The 15,856-nt window shown below is 44.2% G+C and overlaps 1 protein-coding gene across 2 annotated transcripts; it reads right to left on the bottom strand.

Moving 5' to 3' along the window:
* Positions 1-296: 296 nt before the first annotated feature.
* Positions 297-9,981, bottom strand: HAUS4 (HAUS augmin like complex subunit 4). Of its 2 annotated transcripts, none has more exons than XM_082734657.1 (10): positions 9,754-9,981; positions 7,911-7,996; positions 6,078-6,220; positions 5,856-5,987; positions 5,249-5,383; positions 3,615-3,711; positions 2,487-2,632; positions 2,216-2,346; positions 925-993; positions 297-780 (listed from the first exon to the last, which is right to left on the bottom strand). In XM_082734657.1, exons 2-10 carry the CDS (start codon positions 7,963-7,965, stop codon positions 597-599), a joined length of 1,092 nt encoding a protein of 363 aa, XP_082590783.1. In that variant the 5' UTR covers positions 7,966-7,996; positions 9,754-9,981; the 3' UTR covers positions 297-596. The 2 variants fall into 2 exon arrangements, with proteins under 2 accessions (XP_082590783.1, XP_082590782.1); XM_082734656.1 differs by having other exon boundaries at positions 9,700-9,970.
* Positions 9,982-15,856: the final 5,875 nt, after the last annotated feature.

The following is a 15,856-nucleotide window of genomic DNA, read 5'->3' as shown; positions in this document are numbered from 1 at the left end:
GGGCTAGGTGCCCTGCTGCTTTATGCTAACCACCCCACTGAGAGCCTTGGTGACAGAATCATCCCCTACCCCTATCCACTGTGGCATCCAGCCATCCTCTGGATATTACAGTTCTTCGAAAGCAAGCCCAGATTTAATCCATGTCTGCTCTCCAAGAATGAGGCCTCTAAAACTCTGGGCAGGCAGGCCGGTACTCCCACCTCCCACTCTTAGCGTAAGCATTACACATCTGTTTGTCTGGATCCACTCAGTTCCCCTCCTCACCCACCTAGTCTTTGATGTTCTTTTTTCATCTGTGCCTGAAGGAAGCATCATCACTTTATTCAGGAGATAATCAAATATAACACAGGGCCGACACTGACAAATAGTTGCACACAGAATTATATAAATCTGCTCCATTTCCCAGAAGAGACTCAGTCACTATAAACAAGGAAGAAAAACCAGGATGGTGTCTAGCCCACTGCAGTGTTTCAAGTAAGCGTCCCCACACTCCCGGAGTAAAAGTGGGCCTGAGGTAGAGGTGGTCCTTTCAAGCAGGAGGAGGGGGAGGCCGCACCCATGTGGAAGTCCACCTCCGGACCCCGGCGAGGTAGCGGTCAGCGGCAGGCCTTGTTAAACTCCCGGAGGGCCCAGCGCTTGTTCTCAGTTGCCTGCTTGAGGCAAGTGTACTCTTTTACCAGCCTGTCAAACTCCTCCCCAAGGACCTCATAGGTGCTCAGGACCTGTCGGGACTTCTCCATGTCCTGCTCTTGTAGGCGAATGGCCCCCTCCAAACGGTCCCTATATGCCCGGGGAACAAAAGATACAACGTAAGGATCTGGTTCCTCAGCAAGCAGACAAGAATGTGAATACGTTAACATGAATGGGTGTGGAGAGTGTGGGACCAGCCCTGAGCAGCAGGACCAGGCCCTTGGGAGTTCTCACCTAATGAGACGATGAACTTCAACTTTCTCAGCAGTGTAAGTGTCGGACAAGATCTTTAGCTCCTCCATCCTGACAGAGGGAAGAAAGAAATGCTGAGGGTCCCTGACGGCAGCAGAGTTAGGAACAGGACACAGTACCTGACCATGGTCAAGACGTGTGCTAAGCAGTGACAGGAAAAGCAAGATCCCTCTGAATTCCTGAGTAACGTATCTCACAAGAAAGCACCTATTTCAGGCTTTAAAATAAGACTTAAGGGGCACCTGGGTAGCTCAGTTGGTTGAGCGTCTGACTCTTGATTCTGGCTTAGGGTGGTGAGACCCAGATCCAAGTTGCACTCAGCGCAGGATCTGTTTGTCCTTCTCCCTCTGCTCCTTCCTCCCCCTCCCCAACCACCCGCTGGCATGCTCCCTCTCTAAAATAAATACATAAATAATATTTAAAAATAAAAGAAGATTCAAGAATGTTGAATGGGGGTGTCTGGGTGGCACAGTTGGTCAAGTATCTGATTCTTGGTTTTGGCTCAGGTCATGATCTCAGCATTGTGGGATAGAACCCATAGTTGGGCTCTAAGTTCAGCGCTGAGTCTGCTTGGGACTCTCTCTCCCTCTCCCTCTGCTCCTTCCCACCACACATGCTTGTGTGCTCTCTCAAAATAAATCTTTTTTTTTTTTTTAACTGAGACTCTCTTTTTATTTATTCATTTAAAAAAAAAGATTTTATTTATTTATTTGACAGAGAGAGAGAGACAGTGAGAAAAGGAACACAAGCAGGGGAGTGGGAGAGGGAGAAGCAGGCTTCCCACTGCGCAGGGAGCCTGATGCAGGGCTCAATCCCAGGATCCTGGGATCGTGACCTAAGCCTAAGGCAGACGTCTCACAACTGAGCCACCCAGGTGCCCCTCAAAATAAATAAATCTTTTTAAAAAATATTTTATTCATTTATTTCCCAGAGAGAGAGCACGCAAGCAGGGGGAGCCACAGGCAGAGGGAGAAGCAGGCTCCCCCCTGAGCAAGGAGCCTGATGTGGGACTCAATTGCAGGGCACTGGAATCATGACCTGAGCTGATGGCTTATGTTCAATTGATTAAGCTACCCAGGAGTCCCAAAATTAAAAAAAAAAAAAATGTTGGACACTTCTGGGTAATCCAATGGCTACCACTGCTGTGTGGCATTAACCCAAGACCCATAGGATGTTAGGCATGGCAGAGAGGAAAAGAGAGTTGAGGGAGAGGGTTGGATGGGTTGGTATGTGAGACAGAGTTCCTGAGACCCACAAGGGTCATATGGCTCACCTCAGCTTAAGGATCATGGCACTGCACTTGATCTCTAGGTACTGGGCATTGATGCGGTCCAGCTCAGACTGAGTCTTCAGCCGGTGCTCCTGAAGGAGCCTCTGCAGCAAGGCAAGGCAGCGCAGAAGCACCTGAGCCCCCAGGAGGCAGGGAGAAGGAAAAACCACAAGTCAATAGAAAAAAAGGCAAATCAAAACTCCTTGGCTCCCCCAAAAGAGTCTCTAGGGCCAGGATAAAAGACAGAGGGGGATATCCCAGTCCCCTGACAAACCTGGGAATAGATAGCACTCTTTTTCTCAAGCAGCACCATCTGCTCCTTCTGCTGGCTCTTGGCATCCTGGCATTGCTGCTTCTCACCCACTAGGACCTCTGCCAGTTTCCACACCTTTGCTGCCTTCAAGGTTTCACCGTCTGAATCTGGGCAAAGAGACAGAGGACTGGGGCACCTGGGTGGCTCAGTCAGTTAAGTGTCTGCCTTTGGCTCAGGTCATGATTTCAGGGTCCTGGAGTTAAGCCCCACATCGGGATCCCTGTTCAGTGGGACACCTGCTTCTCCCTCTTCCTCTGCTGCTTCTCCCCAACCACCACTTGTGCTTTCTCTCTTGCTCCCTCGCTCACTCTCTCTCTCCCTCAAATAAATAAAATTTTTTTAAAGGTTTCTTTTTTTTTTAATATTTTATTTATTTATTTAACAGAGAGCAGAAGTAGGCAGAAAGGCAGGCAGAGAGAGAGAGGGGGAAGCAGGCTCCCCACTGGGCAGAGAGAGAGAGAGACAGACAGACAGACAGAGAGAAGACTAGACAGGAAAACCCTAATTGCTACTGCCCTTCTGAGGTTATTTTTCAGCGCACTATCCCATATCTAGCCCTACAAATTCTCTTTAGGTTTTCTCCTGGTGTCCTGTTAAAATGGCCTAGTTCTCTTCGCTCTTACCCTTATTTTTTATTTTATTTTTTTAAAATTTAAATAATCTCTACACCCAACATGGTGCTCAAACGCATGACCCCGAGATCAAGAGTCACATGCTTTTCCAACCAAGCCAGCCTCATGCCCCTCACTCCTACCTTTAAGTCCAGATTTGGCCCTTCATTCTTAAGGCATAGAAATGAAGATTAAGGGAATACCTACTAGCCTGAACGTTCTTCCCTATTCCACTCCAATTCTCTAGAGACGAATGAACTCATCCTTCCCTGCAGTAAGAGGACACTTGGTACCTTGCTGAATAAAAGTTCTCACACAATTCCTTGCCTGTATTCTACCAGCAAGGAAGCAAACAAATAAGCATCTCCAGTGCTTCCTAGCTTCTGTCCCAAATCTAAAATTCAAAGCATTATTCGCAGAAGAGCAGACCAGGGACACTGAAGGTCAGGTGTGAACAGAGCAGAGTGCCAGCCCTTACCTGAATTGGGGTCATGGTAGCAGAGTAGGGTGAAACATTTCTTTTTGAGCTGCTCCTCCACTTCCAGTGGGAGCCGAGCTCTCATCCACACAAAATCCTAGAACCACAGAAGCAAAAAGAGAGATGCAAATAGATTATTAGAACTAAGATCCACCAGTGAGTACAAGATGGTAACACTAGATAACCAAGAAAAATGCATCAAGAGACAACAGGAAGATTCATTTTTATTGGCCTATCAAATTTGCAAAGAATAAAATGATGGTCAAGACCCCATGTTGGGGGCACTTGGGTGGCTCAGTGGGTTAAGCCTCTGCCTTCGGCTCAGGTCATGATCTCAGGGTCCTGGGATCGAGCCCCGGGTCTGGCTCTCAGCTCTGCAGGAAGCCTGCTTCCTTCCCCCCACCTCTGCCTGCCTGCCTCTCTGCCTACTTGTGATCTCTCTCTCTCTCTGCCTCTGTGTCAAATAAATAAATAAATAAATAAATAAAATCTTTGGGAAAAAAAAAAGAAAAGGTGGGGAACTGGCAATACATACCAACATGTAATCATACAAAGGCAAATACACCTATGAACGAGTCTGTTACTATCAGTGTGGTTTCTAAGGGCAAAAATGTGGAAACAACTATATCTGTCATTAAGGTTAAGCAAACTACGCTACATCCATACAATGAAATCCTTTTTTTTTTTAATGTAATCTGTCCCCCGTCCCCCGATGTGGGGCACAAGCTCATCACCCTGAGATCAAGAGCTGCAAGCTCTACTCACTGAGCCAGCCAGGCGCTCCCATACAATGGGATCCTATCAGTGATTTAAACTGATGATATAGAGGCACCTGGGTGGCTCAGTTGGTTGAGCATCTGACTTTTTCTTTTTTTTTTTTTTTAGAGTTTATTTATTTATTTGAGAGAGAGAGAGTGAGAGTGAGCATGAGAGGGGTGAAGGTCAGAGGGAGAAGCAGCCTCCCCATGGAGCTGGGAGCGCGATTTGGGACTCAATCCCAGGACTCCGGGATCATGATCTGAGCCGAAGGCAGTTGCTTAACCAACTGAGCCAGCCAGGTGCCCAAGCATCTGACTTGTGATTTCAGCTCAGGTCATAATCTCAGGGTTGTGAGACTGAGCCCTGAGTCAGCTCCATGCTCAGCAGGGAGTCGGCTTGGAATTTTCTCTCCCTCTCCCTCTCCCTCTCCCCTCATCTGCACTCTCTCTCTCAAATAAATAAATAAATAATTTAAAAAATAAACTTATGATATAATAAGAACACTGAGCACAGACCATGTGCCTGGCACTGTGTTAAGTGTGCGTTAGAAGTTATCATCTTATTTATATTCATTTATTGACTTGAAAAAAGTCCCAAATATATTAAGTGAAAACAGATTACATTCACTATACAAGCATAAAGGCTACAATACCATTTATGCTGAGCTGTATATGATATACTGTATTTATTTCTAAATGTAGAATTTCAGCTTTTACTTTCTTCTGTGTAACATTTTTCTTATTTATTTGAGTTTGGCCCTCACAAATGTGTATCATTTTAACAAAAACAATAAAGTCTAACAAAAAAATGTTTAAATATATGGGAGAAATTAAGCCATTTCACTTTTTTGATCCCAGTATCTGCTCAACCCCCACCTCTGAGGGGGGCATGAGCTCCAGAAGGTCCGCCTTCTCCAGGCCCAGCAGTGGAGGCATTTCCCTCTCCCGGCTGGGACCCAATAGTCGTGTCAGTTCAGTCACGAGTAGCCGCTGTTCAAGGGTCTCGTGAAACTGAGAGAGAATAAAAAACAAAAGAAGTTACTATAAAACTTCTCCCACTCCACCTCCTCCATCCTCATAAACCAGTTCTTCACACATTTTCAAAGTCCTCAAACATGTTATCCCCTTCAGCTGCCAGTGCCTTCTCCTATCAATCTTTCTTTTCAAAACTCTTAACAACACACCCACCTCTTCTGCTATAACTATAGCAGAATAGACACACAGTCTATTTCTTCTTCTTTTAAAAGATTTTGTGTTTTAAGTAATCTCTACACCCAATGTGGGGCTTGAACTCACAACCCTAAGATCAAGAGTCACAAGCTCCACCCACCGAGACAGCCAGGACCCTCGAGTCCATTTCTTCTTTGATAACTATTATTCGAAGCTCCTATTTACCCCAGAGCATACAATGAGGTAAAGCCATAGTTGGTTTGGTCACTCCTGCAGCTGGTAAGCACCCCCTACTGCATCTCTCCTGCTTCACCTTTTTGTCGTCCAAAGTTAAATTTGTGTCTTGTGTCTTTACATAGTAGTCCACAAGCAGCTCTTGAATGACTCTCTGTAAAATCTCAGACCTCAGCCATATTGTCTTATGGAGTCGAACTTCTTTCCATGCCTAGGAAACCAAAAAATCCCAGGTAGGAACCTCTTTCTCTCTTGAAAGATTTTTCCTTTCTCCTCCCATCCCTCTTCCCAGGGCTCTTACCTGCGCCTGCTCCTTTGCCAGGGTGAGGCTTAAGCCACTCTCATCCATGTGCTGTGACAGACCCAGCAGCAGTTTGCCGAAATGTGGGTTCCGTAACAGGTCCTCTTCACTCAGGTTACAAGGAGGAAGCTGTTTGCTGCACACTTCATAGGATGTCCCCCACAGGGGCAAAAGAAATTAAAAAAAAAAAAAAAAGCAAAGAAGGTATCATTATATTAATTGAGTATTACTCTTAGCTTAATACTCACTTCCAAAAACCTCTAGTTTTTTGGTAGGGAAGTTTTTGAAATATAACGAAATGTTCAAAAAAAAAAAAAAACCCCATAGCGGCACCTGGGTGGCTCAGTGGGTTAAAGCCTCTGCCTTCTCGGCTCAGGTCATGATCCCAGGATCCTGGGATCGAGCCCCGCATTGGCCTGTCTGCTCAGCAGGGAACCTGCTTTCTTCCCCCCCACCACCCGGCCCCCGCCTGCCTTTCTGCCTCCTTGAGATCTCTGTCTGTCAAATAAATAAATAAAATATTAAAAAAAAAAAACACAAATAAACTCGAGGCAATATTCAAAGGTAACAAGCACCTATATATACACACTAACACATACACATAAAGATATTAATCAAGAATTAGGTAATGAATCACTAATGAAACCAAGAGCTTAGAAAATGAAGTATATTTGGGGTGCCTGGGTGGCTCAGTGGGTTAAGCTGCTGCCTTCGGCTCGGGTCATGATCTCAGGGTCCTGGGATCGAGTCCCGCGTCGGGCTCTGTGCTCAACAGGGAGCCTGCTTCCTCCTCTCTCTCTCTCTGCCTACTTGTGATCTCTCTCTGTTGAATAAATAAATAAAATCTTTAAAAAAAAAAAAGAAAAAGAAAGTAATAGAGACAATCAGGAAAAAGGGACCTTTTAGTAGGGGTCACCATAGTACTCCAAATGTCTCATGCACAGAGAATAACTAGAATTCTTGAGGAAGGGGGGAAAAAAACTCCAAAGGTAAAGTTCCAACTTTGGATGTGTTCTCTAGTTGCATAAGCAAGACTGCAAGAAGGTATACTCAGGACTAACTGAAAAACTGAACTAAATTTTTATTGTAAAGAGAGCTGAGTAACCCAAGTAGATTCAGAGCAGCACACACATGAGAAAAAGTGCAAGAAACTGGGATCCTGTAGTTATTCCATCAGCCCAAGGGCCTCTCTTTCCATCTCTTATTCCTACATGCTTTCTGCTGTGGTCTTCTGTTTCATTCCTACTTACCAAACAAACTTTCATTCTTTGGACCATGAGAAAGTCCTTTTGGAAAATAAGAACTCTCCCTTTTTTCTCCCCCTCAGGCACTGAAAGATCAACATGGCAATGTTCAAAATATAGAAGATTCAAGTTCTTGAAGAAAGGCTTTGAGATAGGAAAAGAATTCAAGATACAGAAGGAGTCAAGATATAGAAAGGGTTTGAGATAGGGGAAGAATTCAAGATACGTTAGGATCTGAGATTTTGGAGTATAAGATATGAGAAAATTCAAGACCCAAGTAGGAAGGAAGCCTTTTCACAGAGTTTGCTGGCCACTCTTCTCTTCAGGTTATGCCTGCTGACACAGCACTGAAGCAACTTGAGTTTTTAGTCTACTGCACAGGAGTACTTAAGAGGAGCCGGTGTTGTCTGTTTTCTAATAAGAGAGTGTCCAAGAGTCTTCATGTATCCTAGTTTCCCCCAGAAACTTTGGATTTTATGTGACAAACCATACTGGTGAACTTTATAAATCCTTTTTATTATAGAAAGCAAGAATCTGGCTCCGACCTCCCTGGGGAAGTCATCAAACATCCTTCAAATGGCCTCCTTACCTTGTTGGAGTATTTCCATCCCTTCTCCGGGTAAGCAGAAATCCCCGGATGCCATCTGATTTTCTCGAGATTCTTAACGTGTGGAACTGAGTGAAAGAGAACAAGGAGTGAGTAAGTTGGGTGGCTTCTTCAAGAAAACTACCTTGGGTTCACATTTCTGTTGTCTGCAACCTGGGGAGGAACCACAGGGAAGCCTCTTACAGGGAGAGACTATATCACACACCAAGCTCCTCTACAAGTTTTAAGGGCAGACTTATAAGTGGCAAAACCATTTGCATTCTAAGCACATAAACGTTTCCACTTGTTCCAAGCTGTCAAAAAAGGAGCCTCCTTCAGAAAGAAAATTTTCCAATTCACTAAACAGAAGGATGCTCCCCTCCCCTCAACATTATGTCTAAGTTAAACCTGAGCTGCTGCTTTCCAGTTATGAGTGAACTGGGGAAAGGGGGGGGCATCCAATGTCCGCTTTTTCCCCCCAGTCAAATAATTCCGCTATCAAATTCCACAAAATAGTTTCTTGAGCTTCTTTAACTTGTCCTTTCATCTAAAATCTGTTGGTAGTTTTTGATCATTAACTCTAGAATCATCCTTCAGGAGTGACAAATCATTCCGCACTTAACAACTGCTTTTCACATAACAGCATTAGTAAGGAGCACCTTAAGGAAAGAGCTTGACAAGAAGACTGACAGGAAGGTCAGTACCAAAAGAGCAAGGCAAGAGTGTGGTTAATGCAGCTGAGGCTGGGATGGGAGCTGTCAGGTGTTTTGCCAGAACACGGAGTACACTGAAAAGTATGACATCAACACAAAGGGGAAGCAAAGGTGGGCACTCTGTGGGCTCTGGAGACTAAATTTTTCCCTTGAGGTGATGTTCCTCTTTTTTTTTCTTTTCTTTTTCTTTTTTTTCTTTTTTTTTTTTTTTGCTCCACCCACTCCTCTCTGTAAGATATCAACTCCAAAGGGCAGCTGAGTCTCCCAAAGCACAAGACATCGAAGGTTATTATAATTTAACACTTTAAGTTCACAGAACATTCGGTTTACTCCCTCGCTTTATGAGCAGCATCAAAGTAAGTACTCATTTATTTTGCAACTTCGTCCAGAGGGGAACACAGATGAGGAGTCGGAATGCTAAGACTTAATTTGCAGCTCTGCAGTTCCTTCTGTGTGAATTTAAGGGAAACGTTTTTTGTTTTTCATGCCAAACTTTTTTCCACCTGCAGAACGGAGATAAATGAATCCTGCCTTGGCTGAGACACCAAGAATTAACAACACAATCGACCTGTCAACAAAACCCACTAGTTAGTTAAACCCAGTGTTTTAACAATTCTGTTTATCGTTGACCTAAGTTCTACAGGCAAATTTCACACAGAAATGAGGACCAACACAAACTTTAAAAGTCAGCTGTTCTTCCCTCCCTAGGGGAACTGCCCACTTGGGTTTTCTTGGGGTGCCTTTCTTTACCCTTTTAAAATGTTACAGGGCGTGAACGAAGGCGGCGATCAGGCTTGATTCTCCACCCTCTGCACTCAGACGTGTTAAAACGCTGCTACAGGGACCCAAGCATTTAAATGTTCTGACTCAGGCGTCTTTTAAATTCTTAGAGCTGTCTTTACACGCTGCACTGAACGTTAAATTGATTTTACAGGTATTTTCACAAGATGTGACCCTCACAGGGCCCGAGATGAATCAAAATGCAGAGCGGGCTCTCCGGCGCCTACTTCCCTTCTGTCTGGGCAGCCAAGGATTCCCAAGGGCGAGGGCGGCCGCGGCGGCCAGGGGCCGGCACTAACCCTCCCAGCACTCCGCCTCCCCTCAGCGCGGCCCGCCGACTCTCCGAGGCAAACCTGCACACGCGAGGGCCCCTGAAGCTCCCGCGGCCGTACGGAGCCGGCTGGGGCAAGCTGGGCCGAAGCGTCGACCCCGAAACCACGCCCGCGCCCGGGCTCCGGAACCTCTCACTCGGGCCGGCCGCTGAGGCTGGGGGAAGATAGGCCCGGGAGGACCGCGCGGGAAAGTCGGGGGAGGTACGCGAAAGGCCCGAAGTGCGCGCGAGTCCTCCAGAGAGGGGAAGAGGGGCGGGGCCACGCTCGAGGCGGGAACTGCGGGTCCGCCCCCCCGCCGAGCGCTAGCGCTGGGTCCTCAACCGCCTGGGAACCCGGCTATTAGAGCCTGTAGGGACTCTTGGCCCCTTTTTCTGAGTACCTCCCCCTTGCTGAGGGCAAATGTTGAGAAAAATGGTAATCATTGCTAACATTTATTGAGGGCCTACAGTGAGTCAGGAACTGTGTCAAGCAAGGGTTTACTTGCCATTCCTCGCTTAGATCTCTTGTAAGTTTCTACAGTGGCCTATGAGGAAGTCACAATCATACCCATTTTACAGAGGGGAAAACTAAGGCGCTAGGAAATTAAGTAACTTGTTTGAGGTCGCAGCTCACAGCGTCTAAACTTGACCCGGTGGCCCTCTGAACCTTCCCAGACCTCCTGCCCACACTGAGCCTGCCAGTCTCTTAGCTCTGGCACAGCCCCCAAGGTCAGCTTTTTCTCTAATTTCCTGCCCCAGGCTCTCTAACCTATCTATTATCTCTCATCCTTCAGCTCGCTAGTTCTGTCACTTGTGCTCTCTCTCGCTCTTCCTCCCTCCCTCCTACCTTCCCTGCCTCCTTTTTAAACTATAGGGGCATTTATTGTTTGCTTAAGAATAAATCTGGAGCTGAAGGTCCCAGAGCATTTTAGCTGTTCTGTGGGCAGTGTTCTTTGTAGTTCTCTGCAGTTCCCTCATGGTCACAGGGTAGTTGCAGAAATCCAAGAAGCACATCCAACTCAACAGCATCCCAAGCAAGAAGGAAGGAGAGGAGCCTTCAGTCAAGGAAGAAAACCTTTCCCAAAGTACCCTGCAGACTTTCCCCTATGTCTCATTGGCCAGACTGGGTCACTGGCCATCTCTAGACCAATGAGCTAAATGTCTTCCATTTGCCCCCCAGATGCACATTCTGCTTTTTGACACCCTATATAGACCAGTATTTCAGGGTTCCATATTCTCTGACTGCTTTCAGCCGAAGAGGGATCTGAGCAGGAGGTCGCAAGGCAGGAGGGGAACAATTACCTCTCCCACCTTATTTTCAAAGTGGACTGGAATGTAGTCATTAAGGGAATTATTTCAAAAATAGTATTTGACACTAAGTAAATTACACTAAGTTTCTTAAATCTCTTGCATCAGAGAAGCTGATAGTCTGGGGTGGTGGGGAAGGAGCCTCGGTTAGGCATGTAGAGTGGTAGAGAATTTCATCATTTCCTTTAGTACCAACTAGAGAGTTCTACTAGCAATACTTAGAGGAATAGTGTGATCCAGAGCAGAAATTTTATATCTCTGGTCATCTTGTCAGCTGCCACCTTTCATGCTTAATATTAAAGTGTTGTCATTTTCTACGGCTTTTAAAAATCATTTATGCTTCCTCAGCTCTGTGGTGTGGCATCATTAAATATCAGGCATAATGTTCCTAACAAACGATACTTGGAACAAAATAGCAAGCATGCTTTGGTGACTCAGAGATGATCAGAAATCAACTGAAATTTCATGTCTCATAGTTGTCCGGTTTTATAATAGGATGCTTTTTTTTTATATAATAGGATACTTTGGCTAAGCAGCTCTAAAGGACTTGGGGAATAGGAGAAGTGTGCAGAGAGGGGCCTGTCTTCAGGTAGGGTAGAAAGGAGGGGAGGGGGAGAGCCATGGGAAGCCTTGAATCAGATCAAACCGTCCTATGCAATTATCTATTCCATTTCTCTCTCTCTCGCTCTCTCCCTCTCTCAATAACCTTGGGCTTAAGGTTCCTTATTTGTCAGAAGGAGGAAATAACATTTCTAGCTCCTCCAATCTCGGAGTGTTGATGTAATGATCAAATGAGATAATGGCTGAGAAAGTGCTGTGGGAAGACTATCAGAGTGAGGTATTTTATTTTATTTTATTTTTTTTAAATATTTTATTTATTTACTTGAGAGAGAGAGACAGTGAGAGAGAGCATGAGCGAGGAGAAGGTCAGAGGGAGAAGCAGACTCCCCGTGGAGCTGGGAGTCCGATGCGGGACTCGATCCCGGGACTCCAGGATCATGACCTGAGCCGAAGGCAGTCGTCCAACCAACTGAGCCACCCAGGCGTCCCAGAGTGAGGTATTTTAAAATTGACACTTACTGAGCACGTATTAAACGCCTTGGGGAGACACAGAGATAAATATGACCCAGTCCCTGCCCTGAGGAAGTTCATAATCTAGTTGAGAAGATTAAGACATGCACATGAAAAGCAAATAATACAAGGCAGCAAAAAGGTGTCAAAAAAGCAGTTTAGATTATAAATACTTGAGAAACTTGGGACACCTGCCTGTGTGGCTCTGTCAGTTAAGCATCTGCCTTTGGCCCAGGTCCTAACATCCTGGAATGGAGCCCCACATTGGGCTCTTTGCTCAGCGGGGAGCCTGCTTCTCCCTCTGCCTGCCGCTCCCCCTGCTTGTGCCACCTCTCTCTCTCTCTCTTTGACAAATAAATAAAATCTTCAAAAAAATAAATTGAGAAAAAAATAAACTAGAGAAACTTAAGAGAAGTTACAAAACCCTTTCTGCAGGAATGGATAGGAAAGACTGTGAAATCAATCTTATCTTAACTGGGCATAAAAGAGAGAAAATTTGGATCATTTGGGGTGGAGGAAACATCTCAGCAAGCAGAAGCAGAGACAGGAAGTCCAAGTTGCCTTCTGGGTTCAAAAGGAGATGGGACTGGCTGAAGGGAAGGGGGTTGTACAGGCCAGTTCTGCGTAAGACTAGAACACTGAGCCTATAGACCATGTTGGTGATAAAAACTGCAGCAAAGTACTGAAAAAAGATCTTACAATCACACACCATCTGGTGTCCTTGAGCAAGTAAGATTTGCAAGAGAAGCCCTAGAATTAATTCTTTTTCTCTCCCTCTTCCGTCTTCTCTCCCTTTTTTCCCTCCCAGATTAAAAAACAAACAAACAAACAAAAAAGCATGCACACAGGGGTACACGGCTGGCTCAGTGGGAAGAGCATGGGACTGTTGATCTCAGGGTTGTGAGTTTGAGTCCCACATTGGGTGTAGATATTACTAAAAAAAAAAATAAAAACGAAGAACACACACACACACACACACACACAGTTTAATTAGGTATTTTGACACAATATTTAATATGTACAATTAATTAAGTTTTAACCTTAACCTTACGTACTTACTATCACCACAATCAAGATAGTAAACATAGGCATCACCCCTAAATGTTTACTTGTGTGCTTTTGTAATTCTCTCAGGCCCCTCCAAACCACTGATCTGCTCTCACTATAGATTAGCCCACACTCACTAGAATTTTATATAAACGGAATCAAATAAAGATGTACTCTTTTTTGTCTGGCTTCTTTCACTCAGCATAATTTTGCAATTCATACATGTTGTTGCTAGTATCAATAATCCATTTTTTTAGTTCATATCTTTTTATTGCTGAGACGTAGTACAGAATCCTCTTAAAAACCTTCACTTGTTTGGGGGGTGCCTGGGTAGCTCAGGTCATGATCCCAGGGTCCTGGGATTGAGCCCCACATCGGGCTCTCTGCTCCGTGGAGAGCCTGCTTCCTCCTTCCTCTCTCTGCCTGCCTCTCTGCCTACTTGTGATCTCTCTCTGTCAAATAAATAAAATCTTAAAAACAAAACAAAACAAAAACAACCAAAAAAACCCTTCACTTGTTTGGGTTTGTAGTTAAGGAGGTGTTTCCTCCATGACCCTAAGTTACCTATCTCGGTGCTTGGCATCCTGCAGCAAGCAGGAGTGAATTTTGACTACCCCCACAATGCTAATTCCTTATATAGTTTTGTTTGTTCAGTGGAATGCTTGACCTTTATGGGCCTGTCTCTTCATCAGTGTTGTTCATCTCACATTCTGCTATGCCATATGCAAAATACAATCGCTCACGTCTTAAATGTTCTTTAATGATAAAGCCAAGAACATGCTCAGAAGTATTCCTGAACTAGATTCCTGCAGGGAATTGGGGGCGGGGGGAGGGCGTAGAAAGATAAATTAGGCAAACTCCTGCCCACAATTTAGTTCTACTTTCTGGAAGACATTGCTCTCGATCAAGTATCCAAAAAATATGAATGCGTATGTTTTTGACTTGATGATAAATGTAAATGGAAGCCTGAGAAAAAGTTTGCTTAACCTTTCAGACTTGGATGTTCCTTTGCTGCACTGTTTAGAATTACAGAGAAGAACGGAGATTTGCTGAGAACACCTACAAGGACTCTGCCTCCCACACTCTAGCTGGGAAACAAAATGGTGCCACAAAGATAGAAATTTCAGGTGAGTATTTAGTACATATCCTATTTATCAAACTAATGGAAACTTTCAGGTAGAATATGGTCTCACATGGAAAATTTAGGCTTAAATAACCAGTTTCAAAGCCAGGATGTTAAAATAGCTGTTGGACTGTGGAACCACACTTAACTGAGCAATTGTTCAGAAAAGTTTAAAAAAAGAAAGGAAAAGAAAAAGAGCCATACCACTTTGAAAGTAACCGAAGACAAGTAGCAAGAATATATTTGTATTATGGACCCAGAAACCAGTTTCAGGAATAAAATTTACAGGCAGTCAAGAGGTTTTAGAATTATTTTCAAGGGTGTTCACTGGAAAATGAAGGTATTCAGAGACACAACTATTGATGATTAAGCTAAGAAATTCCATGCCCATTGTAAGTACATGATTTAAGGAGGAAACAAGTGGATAAAGAAAATATGTAATCAACCTATGACATCAAAAGAAAATTTTAGAACAAATGTTCATAATTTGCCATTTTTCAATTGCTTAACCATTCCAAGGGGATTTCAAACCCAGCCCCCTCGTGGCTCCAAGGGTTGCCTGTCTCTTCATGGAAATTTTGTTATACAAACTGAAATGAGCCTGGTTTGACTTTAAGACACGACACCATTGTGAACTAGTATATAAATAAGGCCTGATAGGACATTTTGGATCTCAAAGAGAAGCTAAGAAATTTGGCTCAAAAAATGGGACAGATTGAAACAATTTTTACCAAAGGAATATGAGACAGTAAAGGAAATTGATTCAGAAGAAGACTAGTGTCATTTTTGAAAAGCTAGACATGAGGCACAACGTGTGCAGTTCTTGTTATAAGGATTAAGTGTGCTGCTGTAATGAGAAAACATGGGCCAGGCTGATAAAAGTATTTCTCTGGATTTTAAACTGATGATGACACTGTCTCATACTGAGCTGCATATGAAAGAGATTTTCTCCTTTAAAAACTGTAACAGAACCAGGGGGAGAAACAGACCAACCAAAGGGCATTTGGAGTTTCATGCTTGGGAAGAACATACATTGTGAATTTTGAAATGCCTCCTGAGATTAAGGTGTTATGGAAAAAAAAAAAAAAAAAAGGCAAAAGCTTGAGGAAGTTAGCAATTAAGTACACTTTCTAAATTCCATTTAGCAAAGAGAAATTTTGCTAAACTAATTTACAGTTTGCAACCATGGTAGCTAAGTAGATTAAGTATTACAGCTGGATTTCCCATGACTGGGTTGCCTTATAAAAAAAAAATCAAGCATAGGGGGCTTAGGTGGCTCAGTCGATTAAGCATCTGACTCTTGATTTCAGCGCAGGCCATTATCTCAGGGTCACAAGATTGAGCCCTGTATGGGACTCCACACTCAGTGGGGAGTCTGCTTGAGATTCTCCCTCTCCCTGTGCCCCTTCCTCCACACACACTCTCTCTCTCTCTCAAAAAATTAAATCTTAAAACAACAGCGATGAAAAAGCCAGCCATAGGTCATTCTGGAATGGATGTTTTTCTTGGGCAGCATTTCAAAACTAATTTATTGATAACCTTCAAATGATTATTAATGGGAGGCTCTGTGGATGGAGAGCCTATCAGGATTATAGAA

Source organism: Mustela nivalis (assembly GCF_964662115.1).
Source record: "Mustela nivalis genome assembly, chromosome: 6".
Taxonomy (NCBI): domain Eukaryota; kingdom Metazoa; phylum Chordata; class Mammalia; order Carnivora; family Mustelidae; genus Mustela; species Mustela nivalis.
Note: the sequence above shows the minus strand (reverse complement) of the source record. Positions and strands in the feature narration are given on the sequence as shown.